General features: G+C 50.0%; 1 protein-coding gene across 3 annotated transcripts; it reads right to left on the minus strand.

The window, feature by feature from the left end:
- Positions 1–14,435: 14,435 nt before the first annotated feature.
- On the minus strand, positions 14,436–23,993 carry LOC310691162 (uncharacterized protein). Of its 3 annotated transcripts, none has more exons than XM_083470798.1 (3): positions 23,040–23,993; positions 19,305–19,427; positions 14,436–17,287 (listed from the first exon to the last, which is right to left on the minus strand). In XM_083470798.1, exons 1-3 carry the CDS (start codon positions 23,131–23,133, stop codon positions 16,368–16,370), a joined length of 1,137 nt encoding a protein of 378 aa, XP_083326924.1. In that variant the 5' UTR covers positions 23,134–23,993; the 3' UTR covers positions 14,436–16,367. The 3 variants fall into 3 exon arrangements, with proteins under 3 accessions (XP_083326924.1, XP_083326926.1, XP_083326925.1); XM_083470800.1 differs by having other exon boundaries at positions 23,391–23,991; XM_083470799.1 differs by having other exon boundaries at positions 19,305–19,511; positions 23,391–23,990.
- Positions 23,994–26,661: the final 2,668 nt, after the last annotated feature.

Consider the following 26,661-nt stretch of genomic DNA (forward strand, 5'->3'; position numbering starts at 1 on the left):
GTCCCTCAAACCTTGTAGAGGGCCGGACTATATTTTGAAAGGGGGGGAGGGAGAACGAATACCTATGCCCCACAAATAACCCAGAGATGCATTTTAAATGAAAGGACACATTCTACTCATGTAAAAATATGCTGATTCCCGTCCGCGGGCCGGATTGAGAAGGCGATTGGGGCGGATCCAGCCCCTGGGCCTTAGTTTGCCTACCCATGCCCTAGTAGCCAGTCAGTGTTGATGGTAAACCCAGTCAGATAGACCAACTGTCTGACTTGGAATAAACCTGTTCTAAGCCTACCTCAGAGACTGTTCTGAGGATGAAGAGGGTGGATGGGGATAACCCAGCATACTGCCCTGAGCTCCTTGGAGGAATAAGAGTAGATTATGATGTGCCTGGCAACAGTTCTGGGGCAATTCTTCACCCACCGTATCTCTCGTTTGCTGCTAGACTTCCTGGTTACCACAATAGGTGCAGAAATCCCAAGGGAGCACAAAAGACTATTTATGTATGCAGCCACGGCCACGTGGATGTTATTGGTCCAGAGATGGAAAGAAGATAAAAATCCCTGCCAGAGAAGAATGGCAGATCAAATCGATGGATTATGCCAAAATGGCTAAAATGACCGGAAGAGACAAAAATCTGGAAGACCAAAATTTTAACAAGGAATGAGGGAAAATTATAACTTATCTTAAAAAACCATTGTAAACAGTTAAAATTGTTAGTAGGATTGGAATAGCACTTTAGCTTAATGGTGAATTTTGGACACAATGGCGATGTAAAAGATTTGGATTATCATCAAAGATGCAGGAGGAAATGATTAACAATGAGGCCCACAAAGGGGAGGGGGAAAGTTCTTTGGAATCTTGTTTTTATGCTGTATGTTCGATATGTGACTGTAAAATTTTAGCCTGAAAAACCAAATAAATAAATTTATATTTCTCATTTGCCTGTTTGTTTATACTGTTCTTCGTTTGGGGGCGGGCGGAGCTGACTTGATGCCCCTTCTAATTCTTGGATCTGGCAAGTGTTAACTTCTAAGCAAATTCCTGGAATACCCAGGCTAGCTTTCTGGTGAGGTAATGGCCCGTGAAGGTAAGAAAGGAAGTGGTTCAGAGCCAGGGGACAAATGGTTGGATCCCCGCTCCTCTCTCAACTCGCTGGTAGTTAGAAAGACAAAGGCCAAAGTGGATAATTGAGGTGTGTAATCTAGAAGCTGGAGGAGGAAGAAGGCTGAAGCCTGTGAGACAGAGACGTGCCTCATTTCTGCTTGCAGCCAAGGCAGCGGCCATGATTCTTGGGGTGTTGGTGCTTTGAACCCCTCCATCGTAGGCTCAGGTTGTAGGTGTGTGTAAATAAACTATTAAATAGTGGATGGACATAGCAGACGACACAGAGATTTCTCCAAGCAGTTCTTTAAACATACGCTGCAACTGAACTGAACAGCAAACAGCTCAGCCGGCCTGCTTTTATAGGCAGTCGGCTGTCAACATTGTAACAACAACAACAACCAGGGTTTCCCGCCTAAATTAACTGATGTGGACCTGAGTGAAAACTATATACACAATACCCCTGGTGGCCAGGGTGAGAACTTCAATACATAACATAAACCATATCTCATAAAGATGCCACAGTCTCCGCCGTGCCTCGCTCCAAAGGAAACACAAACTCTGGTTAAGTGCCTCAACAAATAACTGGTCAAACTCAGGGATCCCTGGATGTGGGCAGCCATGTAACGCTCAAACTAGCAGTTAGCTGGGATAGCAAGAGGGGAGAAACTTCATTTGGAGTTTTGGTTTTTGTTGTTGTTGCAGAAAAGCCACAGCTGGCCTTCACCATGCCAGCCTCAAATCAGGCAGAGGGCCTTCTCGGTAGTGGCACCCGCCCTGTGGAACGCCCTCCCATCAGATGTCAAGGCAATAAGCAACTATCTTGCTTTTAAAAGACATCTGAAGGCAGCCCTGTTTAGGGAAGCTTTTAATGTTTAATGCTGTATAGTGTTTTTAATATTCGTTTGGGAGCTGCCCAGAGTGGCTGAGGAAACCCAGCCAGATGGGCGGAGTATAAATAAATTATTATTGTTATTATTAAATCAAAAGGAACATGACAGATGCCATCAAGTGACTGGCAGAGAAATGATTACTGTATTAAGGAGAACTTACATTTTGCAGCATGAAATGCAAACTGTTAAAATATTTTTATTATTTTTTTAAGAATCTTTTCCTGGAACAATTTTTTAATATGTGGATTTGGTTTCTGTCTTCCTCTGCCAGCTTTTCTCCTGTAAAATGGGTATTTTGTGGGGCTCATGATAGTTTCTTAGATTTCCAAGAGTGCCCCAGGGTCCAAAAAGGCTGGGGATCGGGGCGTTGATGGGGATGGTCGGTTTGGTGTTGCCAAGGGCCTAGTTCTCACTGAGGTAGTAATTCCTTGTGGCTTGGCTGTACCCCTTACGGCGGCAGGTGGGGGTTACAGGCGTTGGAACGCTCTTCCATTTTGAAGGGGGAAACATCCTACACACAGACAATTAGATTTCAGGGGGGGAGGCATGCAAAGATATTTTTTTTTGTAAGATGAAGCATTTCAAACACCCCATTTACAGTCTCAAGCGGTACAGCCCAGACCCAGGATTTTTAACACCTCCATGGAAAACTGGTGGCAGTTATGGTAGTACAGGCGATTATAGCAATTTTTCTGGTAACAGTGTTTGCTGGTGGGGGTGGCGGGGCCCAGTTGTGTGCAGGATCGTGACTGTGTGCCGAGCAGAAAATCAAGATGGCAAAACCCCCAAGCCCACTTCCTAAAACACACATCTCTCATATTAAAACAGTTTTGATTAATAACATAAGCAGGAGCCGCAGGCTTTCCAAGTAATTCTGTATTGTTTTAAAGGAGGAAATAATCTCAACTATTTCATAGATAAACAAGCCACTAAAATGTCCTTGCTCCTTAGCTGGAATGTTGCATGTCTACTAAAAATAGGTCCTTCCTTTTACCAGAATGAATCATTACATATTTTGGAGGGGGGGAAATGGCCTTGTATAAGGAAACATAAATACAGCTCATCAGAAAGGCAGGTTAAACTGAGATATCTCCCCTCATAGTCCTACAGTTCCAAGAGAAGAGGGATTGACGATTCAACTTCCCTGGGAATTGTAGATCTAGGAGGGGAATAGGGGTCCCCTAACAACTCTCAGCAGTGTTATCAAACTATAATTCCCAGGGTTCTTTCAGGGGGAAGGCGTGCAGTGTAGATGGGGCCCTGGTCTGAATTGGAGTTGTGCCCTCAATCTTTCCCAGCATCAGGGTCTTTTCCAGGGAGTCTTCTCTTCTCATGAGGTGGCCAAAGTATTGGAGCCTCAGCTTCAGGATCTGTCCTTCCAGTGAGCACTCAGGGCTGATTTCCTTAAGAATGGATAGGTTTGTTCTTCTTGCAGTCCATGGGACTCTCAAGAATCTCCTCCAGCACCGTAATTCAAAAGCATCAATTCTTTGGCGATCAGCCTTCTTTATGGTCCAGCTCTCACTTCCATACATCACTACTGCGAAAACCATGGCTTTAACTATACGGACATTTGTTGGCAAGGTGATGTCTCTGCTTTTTAAGATGCTTCCTAAGTTTGCCATTACTACAACCCAATTCTTCAGATTCACTTACGGCATCGTGAAATGAGGGGTCTGTTAAGTCGTGGGTTGACATAGCAGCCGGCACAGCGATTTCTTCAAGTAGCTCTTTATTGTGGTAAGCTGGAATAGAACTGACTGAGAACAGCTCAGCCGGCCTGTATTTATAGGCAGCCGGCTGTCAACATTGTAACCACCACAGCCCAGAGTTCCCGCCTAAAATAACTGCCGCGGACCTGAGTGAAAACTATCTACAGACCTGAGTGAAAACTATATACAGTATCCCCCTGTTGGCCCAGGGTGAAACTACACTACATAACACCCCTCCCCACCGAGATAAGGCGTTAGTTACAATCGTAATGGTTTCCTTATATACAGCACTACGCGTAATGGTTCAAATAAGCACAAAAGCATATCGGTTACATTTCCCATACTTAGACCAACAGTGATACCTGTCCAACAACATAGTCCTTTAAATACGTTGGGCGCTTGGAAACTCTGCCAGACCGCCGGGGACTGGTAGCCAAGTCCGGAGGGCCACACAGTTCTCGCTGAGGCTGTGGTGCGACCCTAGGTGGCGTTGGAACCAAATCCCCTGGATCCGCTGCTGTGGGTGGAGCCTCCGCAAGTGGAGTGGTCTGAGTCTGTTCTGAAACGGCTTGGTTCGGCTCCACGCTGGCAGTTTGCGAGGGAGGTGTAGGTGGGGCCTCGCCATCTGTACGTGTCTCTTCTGGAGCCGCAAGCGCAGTTGGGGGCACCTCGGTAGTGTCCAAGTCCCCAACCCTGCGCCTAAGCTGGTCTATGTGCCGTCGCCACAAGCGTCCATCTTTGAGTGCCACCTGGTACGAGCGAGGTCCAGTGACTCCCACTACTGTGGCTGGCACCCAAGGGATGTCCCCCACATAGTTCCGGGCAAAGACCTGGTTTCCTGGGACAAATGACCGTGGTGCGTTGGCACAGCCTAGGGGTTCAGCCACGGCAAAGTCTGGGTGTAGCCGGTCGAGCGGTGACCTGAGGCGGCGGCCCATAAGCAGTTCAGCAGGACTCCTCCCTGTGGCCACATGAGGGGTGATGTGTTGCACGAACAAGTATTCGGCGACCCGCTCATGCCAGTCTCCCCGGTCCAGGCGCGCCAGTGCCTCTTTTGTCGAGCGCACCATTCTTTCCGCTTGCCCGTTGCTGGATGGATGAAAGGGTGCCGTTAGGGCATGGCGGATGCCCAGTCCCAAAAGATACCGCTCAAACGTGCCTGACGTGAACTGCGGTCCGTTGTCAGAGACAAGGACATCAGGACACCCATGCGTTGCAAACAGGCCTCGCAGCACCCGGATGACAGCTTCGGTAGTGGTGGAGGGCATCAGGGCGACCTCCAGCCATTTGGAATAGGCGTCCACCACTACCATAAAGGTCCGGCCGTGAAAGGGGCCAGCCAGATCGATGTGCACCCTCGACCAGGGTGTCTTTGGCGTCTCCCAGGTGTGTCCCTTAGCTGCCGGTGGTGCAGGCCTCGACTCCTGGCACGCTTGACAGGCGGACACCCAGGCAGTGATGGCATCGTCCATATTAGGCCACCAGACGTAACACCGAGCCAACGCCTTCATTTTGACAATTCCCGGGTGGCCAACGTGCAGAGCCTCCAGGACGCGCTGACGGAGTCCCTGGGGAATCACGACGCGGTCTCCCCACAGCAGGCAGCCGCGATGAGCTGAGAGTTCATGTTGTCTGGTTGCGAAGGGCTGGAACTCCGATGCAAAAGGCCCTTGTGGCCACCCCCTCCACACCCAGTTGAGCACCCGGCTGATGGTGCGATCCTGGGCAGATGCGGAGGCCACAGTGGCAGCCGATACAGGCGCTGCCGGAAGATCCTCAATCAGAAGGAGCGATGAAGCTGGAGCCGGGTCTTCCACAAATGCTGGAAGAGGGCAACGGCTGAGGGCGTCGGCATGGCCCATCGATTTCCCCGGGCGATGGATGAGCCGGTAGTGGTAGGCAGCCAGGAAAACAGTCCATCGCAGCATGCGTGGTGAGAGGACCGGTGGAGTTGGACGATCACCGGCGAGGAGGCCCAGGAGTGGCTTGTGGTCAGTGATGAGGTCAAAAGTCCTGCCATAGAGGTATTCATGGAACCTCTTCACTCCAGCCACAAGTGCCAATGCCTCCTTGTCGAGCTGGCTGTAATTCCGTTCCGTCGGAGATAGTGTCCTGGAAAAGTAGGCGAGCGGTGCTTCTCTTCCATCTGGAAAACGGTGACTAAGGACAGCACCGATGCCAAAAGGTGAGGCGTCGCAGGCAAGGACCAGCGGCCTGGATTCACTGTACTGTACCAGCACACTGTCTGAAGAAAGGAGAGCCTTGACCGCGTTGAAGGCCGCCGTCTCCCGATGACCCCAGGCCCAAGGCGTCTTAGTGCTAAGGAGTCGGTGAAGAGGCTCAGCCACTGTGGCTTTGTGGGGCAGGAACATGTTATAAAAGTTCAGCAGCCCCAGGAATGCCTGCAACTCCGTTTTGTTCTTTGGGGTGGGGGCCTGCTGGATAGCGCGGATCTTGGATGTGGTTGGATGAAGACCGGAGGCATCAATAAGATAGCCCAGGAACTCTACCTGTGGAACGGCGATCTGGCACTTCTCCCTCTTTACCTTGAGCCCGGCCTCCTGGAACCTGGTCAGCACGGCACGGAGGCGCTCGAACAGCTGCTGGTGTGAGTCTGCAGACACCAAGACGTCATCAAAATATGGTACCACGCCCGGAAGCCCTTGCAGGAGACGCTCCATAAGGCTTTGGAAGATGCCAGGAGCCACACTCACCCCGAACTGCAACCGGCGGCAACGGAATGCCCCCCGGTGGGTGACGATCGTCTGGGCTTCAGCAGTGGCATCATCGACTGGCAGTTGTTGATAGGCTTGGGCAAGGTCCAGCTTAGCGAAGACCTTACCCTCACCCAGGGAATGCAGCAGGTGTTGGACAACAGGAACCGGATAAGCATGCTGCTGAAGTGCCTTGTTGATCGTGCACTTGTAGTCAGCGCAGATTCTCACCGACCCATCTGGCTTGACAGGCGTGACGATGGGGGTTTCCCACTTTGCGTGGTCAACCGGCTCCAAAACTCCTTGGGCAATCAGTTTGTCCAGTTGTTCGTCCACCTTAGCCTTGAGAGCAAAGGGAACCCGGCGTGGCTTTAGCTTGATGGGGGCGACTTGTTGATCAAGGCTAAAGGAGATGGGCGTACCTGTATATTGGCCCAAGGTGCCGTCAAAAACCTCGGCAAAGTCTTTGACCAGACCCTCAGTCTCTGCGTTAGAGATGCAGTTGATGCCGGTGACTTCCAGGCCGAGGGCATCAAACCAGTCTAGCCCTAGGAGGCTTGGCCGCTGACCTTCGACCACCACCAACCGGAGCAGGCCCGAAAAATCCTTGAAGGCGATCCGGAACCGGCCAACGCCTACCACGGGAATGTCGTTTCCCTGGTAGTCTCTCAGGTGTACGCGGTGAGAGTCGAGTTGCCTTTTGGACACTCTGGGTACCAGTCTTTTGATGGTGCTCCATGACACGATGGACAGGGCAGACCCGGTGTCGATCTCCATGTCACATGGAGCTCCTTCAATGAGCACCGTGACGTTCAGCTTGCGTCGCGTAGTCGAGTCGGTTTGGCCAATCGTGGTTCCAGACGGGCAGCGGCAGTTGGTGAGAGCGAAACAACTTTCCTTGGCAGACTGGAGTGAAGACTTGGACTTGCGAGTCGATGAAGGGGGGGTGTCAGACGGAGCCGATCGGCAGACCTTAGCGATGTGGCCCCTTCTGGAACACTTCCTACAGATGGCGTCTCTGAATCGACACTTGGCACGGGAATGGTTGCCTCCGCAGCCAGCACATTCCGGTTGGCCCTTGGACTTCTGTTGGAACTTCCTGCGCTCCCGCTTTGTCTGGTGCACGTCATCGTCTTCACTGGAGGATGCCTCCTCACTGCTGGCCTCTTCATGATGCACCGGAACTGGCTCCCTAGCAAGACGCGGGCTGCTGGACTTGCGGATCTCCTGGGCGGAGCGTTCAGCAGCTTCTGAGGCCACAGCCTCCTCAATGGCTTTCTGTAGCGTGAGGTCTGGCTTGGCTAGGAGGCGCCGTTGCAGATGGATGTCCCGGACCCCGCAGACGATTCGATCCATCAGGGCATCGTCTAAGTCTCGGAACTCACAGTGCATTGCAGCCTGTCGCAGGGCGGTGGTGTAGTTGTTGATTGACTCCCCCTCTGCCTGGTTCCGGTGGTAGAACGCATGGCGGGCAGCAATCTTGGACGGCTTTGGTGCGTAGTGGTTGCGGAGCTTCTCTTGGATCGTGTCCCATGGTGTTGCCTGGACTGCTTCAGGCGCAACCAACGCTCGGGCCGTCTCAAACACCTCAGGCCCACAGAGGCTGAGGAATAGGCCCCGCTTCCGATCCTTTGATACTGCTGTCAGCTCGTTGGCTTGGAGGTAGCAGTCGAACCGAGCGAGGTAGGAGTCCCATGATTCAGAGGCTGGCGCAAACGGCGGTAGAGGCACAAGTGAAGCCATGATTCCGATGCCGGCGTGAAGGGCGATGGATGGAACCCAGTGCTCTAGCCAGAACAGTCAGCTCTGAATTGGTTCTGCCCAGTGATTTCGCTCAGTGATTTCGCTCTGTGATTCAGCTCAGTGATTCAGCTCAGTTCAGAGGCTGGCCGCATCTGGCTGTGCTCTGATGTCCATCAATCCCATCCTCGTCGCCAGTGTTAAGTCGTGGGTTGACATAGCAGCCGGCACAGCGATTTCTTCAAGTAGCTCTTTATTGTGGTAAGCTGGAATAGAACTGACTGAGAACAGCTCAGCCGGCCTGTATTTATAGGCAGCCGGCTGTCAACATTGTAACCACCACAGCCCAGAGTTCCCGCCTAAAATAACTGCCGCGGACCTGAGTGAAAACTATCTACAGACCTGAGTGAAAACTATATACAGTATCCCCCTGTTGGCCCAGGGTGAAACTACACTACATAACAGGGTCGGTCGAGTTTATTTGAAAGGGAGCCCAATTAAATGCAATAGAACGTTTTTATTGTTTCACAGTCTGGTTTTTGTTTTGGGGTTTTGTTGAATTTCTCTCATTTCAGTGTAAAAGCCACATCAAAACCTTTTATGCAATACTATAGTGGAAAGCTCTCTCCCTAGGGATGCTTGCCTGGCACCAGCACTGACAACTTTTCAGTGCCAGGCAAAAACTGTTCTTTAAAATTCTCCCAAGTATTTGGGCAATAATTTTGTTCCGATCTAGGAGTTACAATCCTGATTATTGTATAAAATACAATATTGTATATATTGTATAAAATGCAAAATACTTTTTAAGGCACCCCCTAGGCCATCACTATTTCTGGACGGGATTCAGTCACATACCATCATATTCAGGTGGCACACTTAAGAAAGGGGCTTGAGAGGTCTTGTGCAACGAATCTGCTTCTTTAGAAGACTGGACTATTTGCAAGAAAATGGTGGGGAAGCCCACGGGAATACTAAATGAATAGCTTGTCCGGAAGCACCCTGAGTGTAAAGTATTGCTTTAATGGATAATGTTTGCTATGTGTGGTACGTTTTGCATATTCTCTCTCTTTTTTTAAAGTCACTTCAAGTCTTCCTTGATTGCCGGAAGTGGTAAATAAATTGAATTAATTGTATTCATAAGCAAAGCTGCTCTCTTCCCAGGGCTTCATTTGAGCAGGAACTCATGTAGCGGTTGAAAGCATGTGTGCTGATCCAGGTTTCCTCTGTTTGAATGCCCCGACACCAGGTGGCCTAAGGCAACATACCATATTTTTCGCTCTATAAGACGCACCAAGTTTTTGGAGGAGGAAAACAAGAAACAAAATATTCTGAATCTCAGAAGCCAGAACAGCAAGAGGGATTGCTGTGCAGTGAAAGCAGCAATCCCTCTTGCTGTTCTGGCTTCTGGGATAGCTGTGCAGCCTGCATTCGCTACATAAGACGCACACACATTTCCCCTTACTTTTTAGGAGGGAAAAAGTGAGTCTTATAGAGCAAAAAATGCGGTACTCTTTGGACTCCTGCAGGCTGGTGGGTTCCCCGCCACGTCTACTCTGTAACTTATCGTTGATGCAATAAGAGTGCATTAGTGGGACATTTTTACTGGCTCATGTACACACTATTTCACTTTATGAGTTGTTCTGCGATGCCTCCCCAATGCTATTAAATTGCTGCGCTCATTTGCTCTGCTTTAGCACATCCAACGTGGTAAACACACACATAAACAAAAACCAAGGAACATTTGAAGTACAATAAGTTACAGGATTTCAGCAGGAAATTACCTTTTTGAGGTTCTCTACAATATCCGTTTTGAAGTTCAGTGGTCAGAACGGTGCACACACTGTTCCCAGGGTAGTTGCCCCAATATTGCTATGATCACTATTATTATTATTATTATTTATTAAATTTATATACTGCCTTTCACCCGAAGATCTCAGGGCAGTTCACAAAATTAAAAAAAATACAAGACAAAAGCACAAATAAATAGAAAAACAAAACAAAATGCCCCCCCCCCATTTAAAAGACCGTAGAATATTAATCAGCCCAAGGCCTGGCTAAAGAGGAACATTCTTTTGCATGGCCCTTAAAGTTGTATAATGAAGGTGCCAGATGAATTTCTCTCGGGAGAGCATTCCATGGATGGGGAGCCACTACAGAGAAGGCCCTGTTCTTGTGTTGCCACCCTCTGGACCTCACGTGAAGGAGACATGAGGAAGGGCCTCAAAGGATGTGTGTGGAATCCTAGACAGTTTATATGTGGAGAGGTGGTTCTTGAGGTATTGTAGTCCTGACGAGATGGTTGGACAGTGTTCTTGAAGCTGCCAGCATGAGTTTGACCAAACTGCGGGAGGCAGTTGAAGACAGGAGTGCCTGGCGTGCTCTGGTCCATGGGGTCACGAAGAGTCGGACATGACTAAATGACTAAACAACAACAACAAGTCCTGAGCCATTTAGGGCTTTGTAAGTCAAAAGCAGCCCTTTGAACTGGGCCTGGAAACCAATTGGCAGCCAGTGCAGTCGGACTAGGATCAGTGCAATATGCTCAGACCGTCTTGCCCTGGTGAGCAACTTGGCCACTGAATTCGACACCAGCTGAAGTTTATGGGGTGCCTGGACCCCCCTTCTAATTCCTGGGTGCCAGACATTTAATTTAGCATGTTAAAATACAAGTCAGGAGCCAGCCTGGTGATGGCCTACTAAATAGGAGCCATTAGCTGGGACAAAGCTCTGTGCCACAGGGTGAATGGGTGGCACTCCCCCCCCCATGGTCAGTTAGTTAGAAAGACAAAAGGAGTTTTAGGATAGAGCTTTTGCAATGATGTTGCAGTCCATAAAAATCAGCAAGCTGGAGGGAGGGCCGGAGCCACGTTTCAAAGCATGTTTGATTTCTGTTTTAATCTTCGGCTGTGGCTATGGGAAAAGCAAGGCCCTTTTGGGATGGCCATTCTCTGACCCGCTCCATTGTAGGCTCAGATTATAGATATAGGGTTGTGTGCGTGCGTGTGTGTATCTCCTCGAAAGATTCTATCAATGGTATCTCCGAAAAAATTTACACATCACTTGGGAAGACAGGCGAACTAATATCAGTGTACTGGAAGAAGCAAAGATCTCCAGTGTTGAAGCAATGATTCTTCAACATCAACTTCGTTGGACTGGTCATGTCGTGCCATAGCTGTCAACCTTCCCTTTTTTTGCGGGAAATTCCCTTATTCCAGTGCCGTTTCCCGCTGCTATCCCGGATTGTTAGATATCCCATAGACCAGTGTTTCCCAACCTTTTTTGGGCAAAGGCACACTTGTTTCATGAAAAAAATCTCGAGGCACACCACCATGCCAGATGGGGAAAGGTCACTTTTTACTTATGTAAAAAAAAATAAAAAAATAGTAACAGCATAGAAGGTAATGGTTAGGCTAGCATCCATCTTCCAAATATGCTAGGTTTTTATTTGCAGGGACTGTTCTACATGGGAAAGCATTCAGCACTGTCATTCTCCCATCTGCCATCTGAATTGGTACTATTCTGGGTCAACTTACTCTGCTGCATGTGTAGATGAAAATGGCACCAAGTGTGGGGGAGGGGGCAGAACAGGTTTCAGATACAGGATATTAAGCATACACGTACTTCAGATTGAACTGGTTGCTTGCTTTGCAAGTTTTCGTTTCCCAAATGACTGCCTTGGCAAGCGCAATACCTACCAGGCTCAACGCCGGTCTCGCGCTGCCGCTTCCCGCGCTCTCAAGGACCCGGGAGGAGGAAGGCGTGAAGGCAATCCCGAAGGCGCGAAAACGTTATCAATTGCTTCTTCTTGTACAACTGCAGCCAGATCCTACCCGTATTTACTCTGGAGTAAGCCCTAGTTTGTTCACGGGGTTTTGCTCCCGCGTAAGTGTGCACGAAGGATGGCAGCCTTAAATATCGGGGAGACGCAGGAGTCGCCTGCACTGCTGTAATTCCCCCTCCTTTTGGGGAGGGAGGCGCTGGGCTACTGTGTTTACTTGGAAGTCCCATGGAAGTTAATGCATTATTAGGCTACTACTGGCTTAAGCCGGTGCCCGCCTTCATCCGTAGGCGAGAGGCACAGAGTTCTGTTCCGCCCGGGCGCTGCCTCTTTAAACGAGCGCGTGGTTGAAGAAGGCGCTTGCCCAGCTCCCCTCTGCGCCTCGGAGGGCGGGTTTGAGCATGTGCAATGCGCCGCCCTCCCGCCCTGCGCCGCCTCCGCCTCGCGCTCCTCCCTTTTGCGCGCGCTGCCCCGCCGCCGCCCCATTGGCCGGGTCCTGTCAGCTGATCCTGTGTTATTTCCTGTGTGTGTGTGTGAGGGGAGAATGGAGAGAGAAACCTCGGCACCACCACCGCGGAGCTGCCCCCAGCTCGACGCGGATCCTTGCCGCCGCCGCCCCGCCTCTCGCCGCCCGACTCGCCCGCCTCCCTCCCACGGCACACCAGGCAACGTCTCGCGGCACACTAGTGTGCCGCGGAACACCGGTTGGGAAACACTGCCATAGACTGTCCCTGGGACAGGTGAGGCTGCTGATCGCTTATTTTCAAATCTGAAAGTTGACAGCTATGTGTTGCACAGATGCCTGATGATCGTCTTCCAAAGCAACTACTCTATTCCGAACTTAAAAATGGAAAGTGTAATGCTGGTGGTCAACAAAAGAGGTTTAAAGACTGTCTCAAGGCAAATCTCAAAAAAGTAGTATAAACACTGACAACTGGGAAACACTGGCCTGTGAGCGCTCCAGTTGGAGAACAGCCTTCACCAAAGGTGTCATGGGCTTTGAAGACGCTCGAACTCAGGACTCAAGGGAGAAACGTTCTAAGAGGAAGGCACGCTTGGCAAATCCACACCGTGATCAACTCCTTCCCCACTGTGGAAGGACGTGTGGATCCAGAATTGGCCTCCAGTCACTTACGGACTCATTGTTAAAACTGTGTTTAAGGAAGACAATCTTACTTGGCTACGAGTTATCGAAGAAGAAGAAGAAGAAGAAGAAGAAGGAGGAGGAGGAGGAGGAGGAGGAGGAGGAGGAAGGAAGGAAGGAAGGAAGGAAGGAAGGAAGGAAGGAAGGAAGGAAGAAGTGTGTCTGTCTGTGTGTGTAAATAAGCCATATATCAGGGCTCAGCAAGGTTTACCTCGCCTGGGCCAGTTTACTCCAGCTGATTTCCAGCGTCTGTGTCTGCGCAGACGTGATTTCCGGTGCTGTGGAAGCAAGTCCCCACGCTGCACTGTGCCGGTATAGCACAGCGTGCAGGGATTTGCTGAGCAGGCGACTTGTGGCCCAGGGCTTGTTGCCGACCCCTGCCATATACCCTAAATAAACCGCTGTGCCTCATTTCCAAAGGAAACACTGGTGTAAGGGAGAGGAACCCATGGAATCTCAGCACTGCTGTGGAGATTGGGGTGGCAGAATATATAATATCCACTGAAGTTTCATCTTTAAGTAGATGAAGTTAAAGTTTCCTCTTTAACCATACTACAGTGGTACCTTGGATTACAGACACTTCAGGTTACAGACTCCGCTAACCCAGAAATAGTACCTCGGGTTAAGAACTTTGCTTCAGGATGAGAACAGAAATTGCGCGTCAGTGGCAGCGGGAGGCCCCGTTAGCTAAAGTGGTGCTTCAGGTTGAGAACAGTTTCAGGTTAAGAATGGACCTCCGGAACGAATTAAGTTCTTAACCAGAGGTACCACTGTATTTACAGTTTTCAGAAGGGGTGGAACTTTCAGATTGTGTTTTTGGCAACAAACCCTCCATATGCATTCTTGATGGCTCAGTGTTGCCACCTTGTGTCCATTCTGCAACATGCCGGTTTGGTTGCCCCTCACTTGGCGATATCGAGGGACACGTTCCTAGCTCGCATTCAGACAAGGTCTGTTCTGAAATGCTCATTCCCACGGACAACTAAGAGCTCCCCTTTCTCCCATACTTCTGCTACTCCAGTGTTAAATTAGGCCACGGCCTACAATTAATGACAGAGTGCAAGTCAATGCCATTTTATTGGTTCTCTCCTATTCTGCTCTTGTACCTCATCTGTTTTGCTTTCTGCTAAACCTCTTGCATGAGGGAAGGAGAACGTGTGGTCCCAGCTAATGGTCAGGAATGATGGGAGTTGGGAGTCCAGTGATGTCTGGATGACCACAAGTCGTTGTTGTCCCCTCAATCTTAAAGATTGTCATTAGGGCTGGATACTAACCCTCAGGTTAAGCAAGCTGCAAATTGGGAACCTGGCTCAACAGTGGCTCAGAATGTGTGGACAAATAAATGAAAAGGGATCATGCTGCTTCAACTATTTTATTTGTGGTATGAAACTTGGGAGACAACAGGTAAGTTTGCTAGATGGTCAAGGATGATGGCAGCTGAAGCCCAACATCTAGGCCACGGGTGTGGTACCTATGGCTCTCCACTAGCCATGCTGGCTGGGGCTGATGGCAGTTGGAGTCCAACAGTATCTGAAGCCACAGGTTTGTCCCCTCACAATGATGTTCTTAAAGCATCACCGTTATTATTGTTATTGTAATTATTATTATCTGATAATAAATACTTCCCACTGCACCACAGAGTCCCCTCATGAGCTTTTTGCAGACATCACCATCGTATTATAATCATTTGTTTAATAATAGGCCCCTGCTTGTAACAGGCTTAGACTCTAAATTAGACAATTCTAGGACACAAGTATGGGGGAGCAGGGAGGGCAAAGACCAATAAATACATTTGTCATCTTACAGTATCGAGAAATTCCTAAAAAAACCCCGACACCTTTCTCTGAAACAGGAAGAACATTTACCAGTGAAGAAAAGTTGACTTAACGCCAGCCTGGGTTCCAGCCCCAATGTATACATTTCAACTATCTCCTCCCACAAGATGGCCGCCTTGTCTCCTGGTCAGAGTGTCCGTTTTGCCATCTAAACCTCCTCCTTTCCCAAGAGCCCCAGCAAGAAGTTGGAGGTGGAACAGAGAACCAAGGCTTGAAGGTCTGGCCAGTCCACCTGCTGACCAGAAAATAAATGTTGGGCTGAATGAAAAAAGGCTTGAGGACACCTTAACAAGTTTTGGTTTTTGGGATGCCTAAATGGGGGGAAAAACAACCACAGAGGACACGACTAAGATGGCAACCAAACCACCCATCTCCTCACAGCTGTGCTACCTCCCATCTCCTAGCAACCAATCTGCCAATCTCCTCCCTTTCAAGCCACAAGACCTAGCAACCGAGTGGCTGGTCCCTAGCTCCTTAGCAACCAAAGTTCTGAAATCACCCAAGCTGCCCGTTTCCTCACTTCCTAGCAACCAACTGCGATCAATGGGACTCCGCAAAACTCATCTGTACCTCTTTCAAACTGGACTTCCCTTCCCTTGAGAAGTTCCTTATCTCACACAGCTTACCCGATAAAGAAACACTGATGTTTTCGCTAACCCAACCCTGAAGCTGTTGGGCCTTCTCCCTCCGCCAGCTGCCATGTTTGTGGGCTGCCCTTCCTCAGTCAAATTTCTCGGCCTCCGATTCCACTCATCATCAACCCAACCACCATTCTTCGGCTACCATGGAAACTGGCCGCTTATAACGAGGGCACAGCCAATCTTTACCATTCCCTTCTGACAACCAGTGATTTACTAAGATCTCCGCTGTCTTAAATTATCTGGATAACAACCCAGGATTCCCCATGATCTCAGCCTTTCTTTATAAGAATAAGTGAACAAAATAATCAACTTCATTGAGAACTAATTCTGCTTTCCTTCTGCTTGTTTGAAAACCTGAATTGTATCTTCCTGAATCACCATCCAATTCACCTTTCCGTAGCAACTGATTGCCCATGGTTACCAAACTACCCAGCTCCGTTGCCCTGGTAACAGATGCATCGCCCTGGAATACCCTGCCAGGAATGGGATCGGGTTTGGTAAGCAAAATATTAGTGTTGGGAACCCCACTCCCCTAACCCATTTCTCCCCCAACAACGAATTGCCCTCAGCAAAGAGCCCATGGCCAACCTCTTTGCCTGGTGGTCAATAAACGCTCTGTGGTAAAATCACCAGTTCTTCGGTCACCATGGCGACCGAGCAACCAGTCCCCCATCACCCGTTCTTTCCTCCCAAGGACCGATGTCCTCTTGGCGATCAAATCCTGTGGCCGCATGCATTAATCATCTCGCTTTCCAGAAGCCGGTTGCCACCAGTATCGTTGTGTCTCGTATGGACCAGGCGCCCACCCTTTATTCAACGCCCCACTGCCACCCCATAATCCTCATGGAGCGCGGGTCGATCCGAGGGGAAGGCGGCAGGGGCAGCATGGAAGGAGTGAGGGAAGGCCCGGGTAATGTTGGCGACCTCTGAGGAGACAGGGTTTGTTCTGAGTCCCCGTCGCTCGGGCTGGGGCTGGGCAGGCGAGCGAAGGCCGTCCAGATTCCACGGGGTCGCGGTTTGTCTCCTGGGGCGGGCGCCGGGTCGCCGTGCACGCGCTGGTGGCGGATGAGCGTGGAGGAGCGGCCAAAGCTCTTGCCACAGCGGGCGCAGCGGTAGGGGCGGGCCCCCGTGTGCGCCCTCTGGTGGACGGTGAGGTAGGAGCTGTCGCCGTAGCGCTTGCCGCAGACATTGCACTTGAAGGGCTTCTCGCCCGAGTGGATGATCTGGTGGCGGATGAGGTGGGAGCTCTCGGAGAAGGATTTGTCGCACTGCGTGCAGCGGTAGAGCTTGACGCCCGTGTGTGTGCGCTCGTGGCGCACCAAGTCCGAACGCTGAGAGAAGCTCTTGGCGCACGACCGGCACCCGAAGGGCCTCTCCCCCGTGTGTACCCGCTGGTGGCGGATCAGGTGAGAGCTCAGGGTGAAGCTCTTCCCGCAGTCCGTGCAGTCAAAGAAGCGGGTGGGAGGGGCCGCCACGCGGCGGTAGCTGCGGCGACAGGGACGGCTACCCCAGGGGCGCCTCCCTCGGCCGGATTTGGCCCCTCTTGCCTTGGTGCTGCCGCCCCCCTCCCCGCCGCTGCTGCTGCCGCCCCCCTGCAGGACTTCACAGGCCTCCTCCCAGCCCAGGACCGGGGCGGAAACCACGGGGGGATCCTCGGAGTCGGGGTCCTCCGGCGCAACCGGGGTTTCTTCCTCTTCCCAGTCCTCATTCTCACTGGTTGTTCCCTCATCTGGCGAGAGAGAGAGAGAGAGAGGGAGTTGAGAAAAGAGAACAAAAGTGTTGTGATTTTTAAACTTCTTCTTCTTCTTTGTGGTTTCTGCATTTATTTACTTATTTTTTAAATCCATTTTCTATTGCCACAGGCAATAGAAACAGAAACAGAGAGATGATGCTAGGCAAAGACCTGGGGGGCATTAGGAGCGCCTTCCACAACAACTGCAGCAGCATAATTGAAAATGGCCCCCCACCTTGCTGGCATGCCCATCAACTGCCCTGGAAAAAACAGGACTTTCCTGCTTATTCTCGCAAGAGGACAGCGGACAAAATGGCCACCGCGTTTTCTTTTTAAAATATTTTTATTAGCAACTTCAACATAACTACTTATCAAAACATATCATATTCATTATTTCCCCCCTTTTTCCCACCCACACCTCAAACCCTCCCCCCTCCCCCAGAGACTTCCCTCAGCTCCTCTGTCTGATTAGTCAACACATATTATTCTCTGCATGTTATAAAATTATACAAATCCTTACATTATCTATCTACCATGTTATCAATCAATAAATTGGTGTATGTTTATTCAAAACCTGCCAAGGAGTCCAATTCATTTTGTTGTGCTTTTAAATAATTTGTATAAAGTTCCCATTCCTCCCTGAAGTCACAGTTGTCCTTGTCTCGCAATTTGTGTGTCAATTTAGCCAGTTCTGCATAATTCATCAGTTTCTCTTGCCACTGTTCTTTTGTCGGGATTTCTTCATTCTTCCATCCAATCGCCACCACGTTTTCATGCAATTTCAGGCTGCGCTTTTTTCGAGCACGATGCCCCGAAAGCACACGTTTTGGGCGGTGTGTCTGGAAAAAAGCACTTTTGTGGGGACACAATCTCACATGGGTCATGTGACACATGGAGGAGTGAAGACCCGAAAGACAATGTCCTGGATTTGGGCTACAGGTAGGTAGCCGTGTTGGTCTGCCGTAGTAAAAAATAAAATAAAAAATAAAATAAAAACATTCCTTCCAGTAGCACCTTAGAGACCAACTAAGTTAGTTATTGGTATGAGCTTTCGTGTGCATGCACTCTTCTTCAGATACACTGAAACAGAAGTCACCAGAGCCTTATATATAGTGAGAGGGTGGGGAGGGGTATTACTCAGAAGGGTGGTGGGAATAGGTGATTGGCTGATAGGTGTGGATTTGGGCATCACTGTGTTGGAAGATATGTGCCAGTCCAGGAATATAGGGAGCTGCCTTGCCCTGTGTCTTACCGTTGGGTCTACCTAGCTCAGTACAATGATTGGCAGCAGCTCTCCAGGAATTCAAGCTGGGTATCTGTCTCTGCCCTACCTAGCAAATGAACCTGGGACTTTGTGCACGCAGAGTAGGCGCTTCAACCACTGAGCTGCTACCCTGCTTCCTCACCTGCCTGGGCATCTGAACTCACAAGGCTTCAGGATGCTAAGTTTAGGCAAACGCCAAGCACCCTGCTGCTCTTCCCAAATTTGAACCACTTACTGTATTTTTCGCTCCATAAGACACACTTTTTCCCTCCTAAAAAGTAAGGGGAAATGTCTGTGCGTCTTATGGAGCGAATGTGTGGTCGATCGCTGGCTCCCTTTCCGGCCCCGGCCCCTTGCCCAGGTCTCCATAGTTGAATGTTCTGCAGATGGAGGCTGTTTGTTTCCCCAGCAACATGTGACTGGCTGATTCTGTCTGGAAACTGTAGAAACGGCTCCCTTTCCTTTCCTAAAGAAGCTGCAGAACTGTGAGTTGAACCCCATAAAAACAGGATTTTCCCCCTTTGCAAAGTAAGCTCAACAACTTTGAGCTGATCCTCAAAAAAAGGGGCTTTTCCCCTTTTCGCCTCTAAAAACTAGGTGCATCTTATGGTCAGGTGCGTCTTATGGAGTGAAACATATGGTACATAAGTGACACCATGACACCATGATCCCCGCAGAACCTTCCCAGAGGCTTCTGGCCCCTTCTAGTCTTGCTCCCCTGTTCTGTGACAGTTTTGCCACTTCTCTCACCTGTGTGAGCATCCCTTGGGCTTTCCCTTTCCTCCGGCCGTCGCTCCAGGTCCTGGTTCAGGACTCGCGGCTCGTCCCTTTGCTCCATCCAGGAGATCATGTTGGGTTTTACGATGGGGAATCCTGCCCACTACAGGGTGGGAGAAAACAACAGCAGCAGACGGTGAAATCTGAACACTGCAGTCCCGTCGGGTCTCTTCCAAGCATCTCAAATTGAAACAGGAGGCAGAGAATGGATAGCTCAGTGGTCCCCCCAAAAACATTTTCCCCCACGGGCCGCTTGAAAATTGCTGAGGGTCTTAATGATTTTCCTGCCCGTCACAGCAATTGTAATGCATTGCACTGGAGGCTGTGGAAGTTTTAATTGTGTTTTTATTGCCTCTTTCATTTCTCATATATTGCATCTGACTGTATTTCAATTTGGATTGTGCAGAATGCAAGGCGAACGGCAAGAATAAATAATAAGATGCAATATAGAGAAATGAAAGGAGCACTAAAAATACAATTAAAAAGCAGTATGAATATTTCATGGGCCGGCCCCGCCATTTCATAGCCGCTGCTCCCACTGGGTTCTCCACAGACACGGTGGACCAACTGGATGATGCCTGTGGGCCTCTGTAGGTCTGAAAATCCTTGGGGCAGATAGTTATCCCAACCTAAGAGGGTAGGTCTCTTCTTCTTTTTAGTAAGCAAAAGTGATTTTTAGAAAGGAATTCAGTGAAGCACTAGGGCAAGCATTTCCAATTCCCCCTCTCCTGCCCACACCTGGTGTTTGGGGGGGGAACGCTCTCCCCCCACCAAAAAAATACCAAGCCAATTTGTGGGGATGCAAAGGGCATATAGAAGGAGAGCACAGTTTGCTTTCCCTGGTTTGCTTTCTACTTTAGGCAAAAAGTAGGGTCCCTTCCAACTCTACAATTCTATGACTCCTATGGTCTTGGAGTCTGGAAGAAGAAGAAGAAGAAGAAGAAGAAGAAGAAGAAGAAGAAGAAGGAGAAGAAGAAGAAGAAGAAAGTTATTCCACTCTTCTTTTTAACATACAGGTGATACCTCGGGTTAAGTACTTAATTCGTTCCGGAGGTCCGTTCTTAACCTGAAACTGTTCTTAACCTGAAGCACCACTTTAGCTAATGGGGCCGCCTGCTGCCGCCACAGCACGATTTCTGTTCTCATCCTGAACCAAAGTTCTTAACCTAAGGTACTATTTCTGGGTTAGCGGAGTCTGTAACCTGAAGTGTATGTAACCTGAAGCGTATGTAACCCGAGGTACCACTGTACAGTGGTACCTCGTGTTACGTACCATCCCCCTTACGAATGCTTTGGGTTACACGCTCCACTAACCCGGAAGTAGATGCCCCTTGTTGCAAACTTTGTCCCGGGACGCTAGCGGAAGTCACGCTCTGGCGGCACGGCAGCAGCGGGAGGCGCCATTAGTGAAAGCACGCCTCATGTTACGAGCAGTTTCCGGTTACGAGCGGACCTCAGGAACGGATTAAGTACATAACGCAAGGTACCACTGTATATTTTGATATGAAACAGAATGTTACAAAGTACTCATTCCCGGGGAAATCTAGGTTGAAATCTCCACTCAGCCATAAAGCCCATTAGGTAACTTTTGGGGCATTCCTCGCCCTGCTCTCTCTAACCTACATCACAGGGTTGTTGTGAGGAAAAATGCAGGTCACAAAATGCAGTTCCCCCGGTTGCACCAGGAAGTGGTCCACTGAATTCATTCCGCCATCACATTCTCGTAGAATCATAGAATTTTAAGAGCTGGAAGAGCCCACAAGGGTCATCTAGCTCAACCCTCTGCAATGCGGGAATCATTTTGCCCAACTTGGGGCTCGAACCCACAACCCTGAGATTAAGCTCCTCCCTAACCCCCACACTCTTTATTCTGCTTTCTCTGAATGGCCAAAAAGAAAAGTCGCAGAACTGAGGTATACAGATCCAGATTCCTGGTCTATACAACACAAATAACACTATTTATTAAAAGACAAAGAAAAGTGTGTGTGTATGGGGGGAGGGAGCGAAGGAGTTTCACTGCATGTGGAGATCCCAGGTTTAGTTCTGGGCATCTTCGGTTGGAAAAGAATCACCTAGTACAGGTGTCTTAGCTGGTGATGGGGAAGACTTCTCTCTGCCTGAAACCCTGGAGTACAGCCTCCAATCAGCAGAGACGATAGTTCGCTAGATCAACCAATGGTCTGCCTTGATAGAAGACAGCTCCGTATATTCACATACTTTCTTGCTGCCCGTTGATGCTCACTGAATCCAACACTTCCCTCCCTCACCCATGCGGTTCTAGATAATAATACATTTTATTAAAAACGTGCTTCCAAAATAAAACTTGCAAAGTCGTTTATAAAAAGTGGTTCTCCTGAATGACAATTCCCTGTCATTCCCCACTGTTCTAAATTGTATGCAAACATGATCCAAATATAATAAATACGGTATGTAAATAGAAATGTTCACTTCATAGAACCATAGAATTGAAGAGTTGGGAGGGACCCTGAGAGTCATCTAGACCAGTGTTTCCCAACCGGTGTTCCGCGGCACACTAGTGTGCCGTGAGACACCGGCTGGTGTGCCGTGGGAGGGAGGCGGGCGAGTCGGGCGGCGAGAGGCGGCGGCGGCGAGGATCCGCGTCGAGCCGGGGGCGGCTCCGCGGTGCTGGTGCCGAGCGGCGGGGCAGCGCGCGCAAAAGGGAGGAGCGCGAGACAGCGGAGGAGGAGGAGGCCGGCATGTCCGGGCAGCAGCAGCAACAGCAGCAGCAGCAGCAGCAACTCCCGGCGACGGCTCCTCCTCCGCCCGCTATCGCCGCCACCACCACAACAGCCGCCGCCGCCTCAGCTGCCGCCGTCCCTCAGTCCCTCGCTCTGCTGCCTCCTCCCACCCCGGCAAGGGGAAGGGAAAAAACTTTCACCTTTGTGCGTCCCTCCCGGCGTGACGCTGCGCGCTGACGTCACGGGGCGGGGCTTTAATGGTGGTGTGCCGCGAGATTTTTTCCCGGTAAACAGGTGTGCCGTTGCCCAAAAACGTTTGGGAAACACTGATCTAGACTAACCCCGCTGCAACGCGGGAATCACCGCGAAAGCATCCATGACAGAAGGATCAAAGACAGAAAAAGCAGACTGGGAAGAGAAAGAGGGGAACTGACAGAAAAGCGGGGAAGGAGAAAGAGGAAAAAGATAAGACTTGAAGCTTAGGAGATCTGGGATCAAACTCCTACTTGGCTAGAAAGCTCACTGCGTGGCCTGGGGCCAGCCAAAATCTTTCAGCCTAATCTACCTCACAGGGTTGTTGTTCTGATTGTAATGCGTGAGTGCATGCATGTGCTTGTTCCTGCAGGGGAACGGGCTCCTCGTGCCACCCTGAGCATCTTGAGGGAAAGAAAAGACAAAACTGCAAGAGAATAGTGAAATAAGCCCACTAAGAACAGGGTGTTTGGGGCAGGGCCGCAGCTAAGGGGAGGGAGGGGAGCCTAGCCAGTTTGGGGTTTTTTTGCCGAGGCGGGGGGAAGCCTCCAGAGGAGCACAGTCGAGGCTCCCAGGGGTGTGCCAAACTGAGTCTTGCCAAAGAAAGCCTAGTTTGTGTGCGTGGAGGGGGGCGCAACCGACGTTTTACCCACCCCAACCCAGCGTGCCAATTTCATGGAAAGATTCGCCATGGATAACTGGCAGAGACTTTCAGAAATCAGGAGGCGGACAGGATTGGGTGAGAATGAAGGGATACCTGGATATATATGGAAAGGCGGTGACGGGGAACCAGCCAGAGAAGGAGAAGGAGCTCCCTTCCTTCCCCATTGGCACCAACCTCCGATGGCCATTGTCTCCGCGGCAGCAGGTTGCGCCAGCCCTGATGCCCCTCTTGGGGACAGTGCGGGGTGGTCGTGCCAGGCTGCGCTCTGCCGGACTACGCGGGCATAAGCGGCTGAGGATCTTCTCCACACCCCTCACCTCCCCCCAAACCCGGGTGGAGTTTATTCCCCAGCCGCCTCTTCCCTCCCGTGGCCAGGATCCTGCTCCTTCCTGCTCCCGTCCGCTGGCCACCCGCACCTCTCCGCGCCTAGGGAAGCGCACTCACCCAGCGCGCTCCTCCTCCTCCGGGGCGCACGGCGGGCGCCGATCCCCTGCGCGCTTTCTCCCGGGAGGATGGGGCTGTGCGCTGGGGGGCGGGGAGTGGAAGGGGGGCGCGACCTCCGGGGCCCAGCCCCTTTCTCCACCCCCTAAGCCGGTGGCAGGAGAAGCGCACAGCCAGGCGCGCGTGTGCGTCTGGGTTGCCTGCAGGAAGTTGCCGCCGCCATGTACCGTCCCTCCAGCTCTCCAGGTTTGCGGCGCTCCCGCTTCTCTCTAGGATGCGGAGGAAATCGCAGCTCGGTGCCTTTAACTCCTCGCGCAGGCGGGTTCCCCACCCCAAACTCTTCTGCCTCCGATGCTGCACATGACGCCGGCAGCATTGCGAGTCTTCAGCTTTCTTTCAAAAGTCTCGCATGCACGCGCTATTCTGGGATGGGTGTTCCCCACGGCTCCGCTTTGCACGAGAACCCTGCCGATTTATTCTTCATATTAACTTTATTAAGGTTTATGCTTCTCCCTTCTACGATTGGATTGAAGACTTCTACAGTATAAACTCGCAACATATGAACAAGGTGCATACAAACGCAGATTTGCCATGGACAAATTCAATGATATGTGGAATCCGTTCTTACAAATAATGTAATATGTTAAGATCTGGTGAAGTACAATAAAAACCTTGTAAAGTAAAAGAAGAAGATTTATTCTTCATATTTAATGAGCTGTTCGAGAGCGGAACGGCCTGCCCCTGGAGGTTAATAATAATAATAATATTTATACTGTACCCCGCCCATCTGGCTGGGTTTCCCCAGCCACTCTGGATGGCTTACAGCATACAGTATATAAAACATTGTAGCATATCCAGCATTTAAAACTTCCTGATATGGGGCTGCCTTAAGATGTCTTCTAAAAGTTACAGTTACAGGTAGGTAGCCGTGTTGATTTGCCGTAGTCGAAACAAAACAAAATAAATAAAATAAGTGTTCATGCACATGAAAGCTCATACCAGTAACAAACTTAGTTGGTCTCTAAGGTGCTACGGGAAGGAATTCTTTATTTTTTTATTTTATTTTGTTTCTAAAAGTTACGTAGTTCTTGACATCTGAAGAGAGGGTGTTCCACAGGGAGGGCACAACTTCTGAGAAGGTTGTGGACGCTCCTTCCTGGGAGGTTTTTAAGCAGAGGTTGGATGGCTATCTGTCACGGATGCTTCAGTTGAGATCCCTGCATTGCAGGGGGGTGGACTAGATGACCCTCAGGGTCCCTTCCAGCCCTACAATTCTATGATTCTACAATTCTAACATAGCACCACCAGAGTGCTGTGTGGCTTTGTGGGGCAACTAACTGCATTGCAAGCTGAGTTGATGGCACCTCGTTCCCATTGGAAGCATTGTCATTTAAGTCCTTATGACAAACATGTCCCCTGGATTTTAACTGAACCTAGGTAAAGGTAAAGAGACCCCTGATCATTAGGTCCAGTCATGGCCGACTCTGGGGTTGCGGCGCTCATCTCACTTTATTGGCCAAGGGAGCCGGCGTACAGCTTCCGGGTCATGTGGCCAGCAGGACTAAGCCGCTTCTGGCGAACCAGAACAGCGCACAGAAATGCTGTTTACCTTCCCACCGGAGCGGTACCTATTTATCTACTTGCACTTTGACGTGCTTTCGAACTGCTAGGTTGGCAGGAGCAGGGACCGAGCAACGGGAGCTCACCCCGTCATGGGGATTCGAACCGCCAGCCTTCTGATTGGCAAGCCCTTGGCTCTGTGGTTTAACCCACAGCGCCACCTGCATCCTTAACTGAAGCTACACCCAACTAAAGTCTGGCTCCACCCCAAGGTTTCTGCATTTGAAGCCCATGGATATATATATATGGGTGTATGAACTCCAGCATCGCAATGGTTCTCCAACATCTAAGTCTCATCTTAGAACAGGCAGAGCTGGAGAAATGGACATCACGGCTGATTATTGCAGTGCATGCTATGCTGGGCTGCCTTTGAAAGATATTTAGAACTTCAGCTGGCCCAAAATGTTGCAGCTAGGCTGTTGACCAGAGCCAATCAGGGGAAGGACCTAAATCCCTTTTTGCAAATGTTCACTGGTTCCTAGCTAATTACCAGGCCCAGTTCAACGCCCTGAATAGCTTGGAACTGGCGTACTTGCAGGAACAGGAACATCTTCTTCTTTGTTTGTTTAAATTAATTTATATACCACCCTATACCCAGAGGTCTCAGGGTGGTTCACATAAAAAGATCACAGTATGTAAAACAAAAATAAAAGCAATCACCTGATAACCCCCCTCCCCAAAAGTGCCACATTTTAAAAGGGTATGGGGATGTTGATCAAGTCAACAAAAGGCTTGGTAAAAAAAGGAACACCTAAAGGTGTATAATGAAGGTGCCAGGTGAACTTCCTTGGGGAGAGCATTCCACAGATGGGGAGCCACTGCAGAGAAGGCCCCGTTCTTATGTTGCCACACTCTGGACCTCTTGAGGATGTAAATGCAACACATGAAATAAAATAAATAATTTCTCTCTCTCTCTCTCTGATTTAAATTAGTATACCACCCTCCATCATAAATCTCAGAGTGGTTTGAGATGGGGAGCAGGAACCTTTTGTGGGAAGGGGTGGGGGGTTATTAGTCTTGTTTTTGATTACGTATTTTGTGGTTTTTTATCTTCCCCTCCCCTCCCCTCCCCTCCCCTTCCCTTAAAAGGTTCCTGCTCCCCACCTCAAATTAGGCTGTTAGGACCACTTGTTTGTCATAACTCGAATGCAAATTTATATAGACTGGTAATTCCAGCATACTGTATAGGCTCCCAGGCTATAGGAGAGAATGGACTCAGCCCCATAAGCTGTCACCAATTTGCGGCTAATTCTGCCAAAACAAAACACACTCAGGCACTGTCTGGCACCTCCCTGGCTGATGAGACCTTGGTACACCAACAAAAAAGATATCCTTCAACCCTGAAGTTTTACCACATCTGACCCTGACAGAATCTAAAATGCACTTGGCTTGGTGTCTGTAAAAGCTGTACAGTCTCAGTCCAAAGAGGGTCGTTTGACTGTTACTGACATGGCGCCCTCACTGTGCCTGGCGCCTTATAGAGTGTGCAAGAGGGCGGGTCTCTGCTCCGAGAGGCTTGCAATTCAGCTTCGGGACAACACCAGAGGAAGAGGAGGCAGCAAGAAGAAATGAACAGGCAATGAAGAACAGCAACAGTTGCAAAAATCCATCCCAGCTTAATTTTTTAACAACATTCTGCCTTTGGTCATTTGGC

This window comes from Podarcis liolepis, assembly GCF_965112155.1.
Source record: "Podarcis liolepis genome assembly, chromosome: 13".
In the NCBI taxonomy this organism is placed as follows: Eukaryota; Metazoa; Chordata; class Lepidosauria; order Squamata; family Lacertidae; genus Podarcis; species Podarcis liolepis.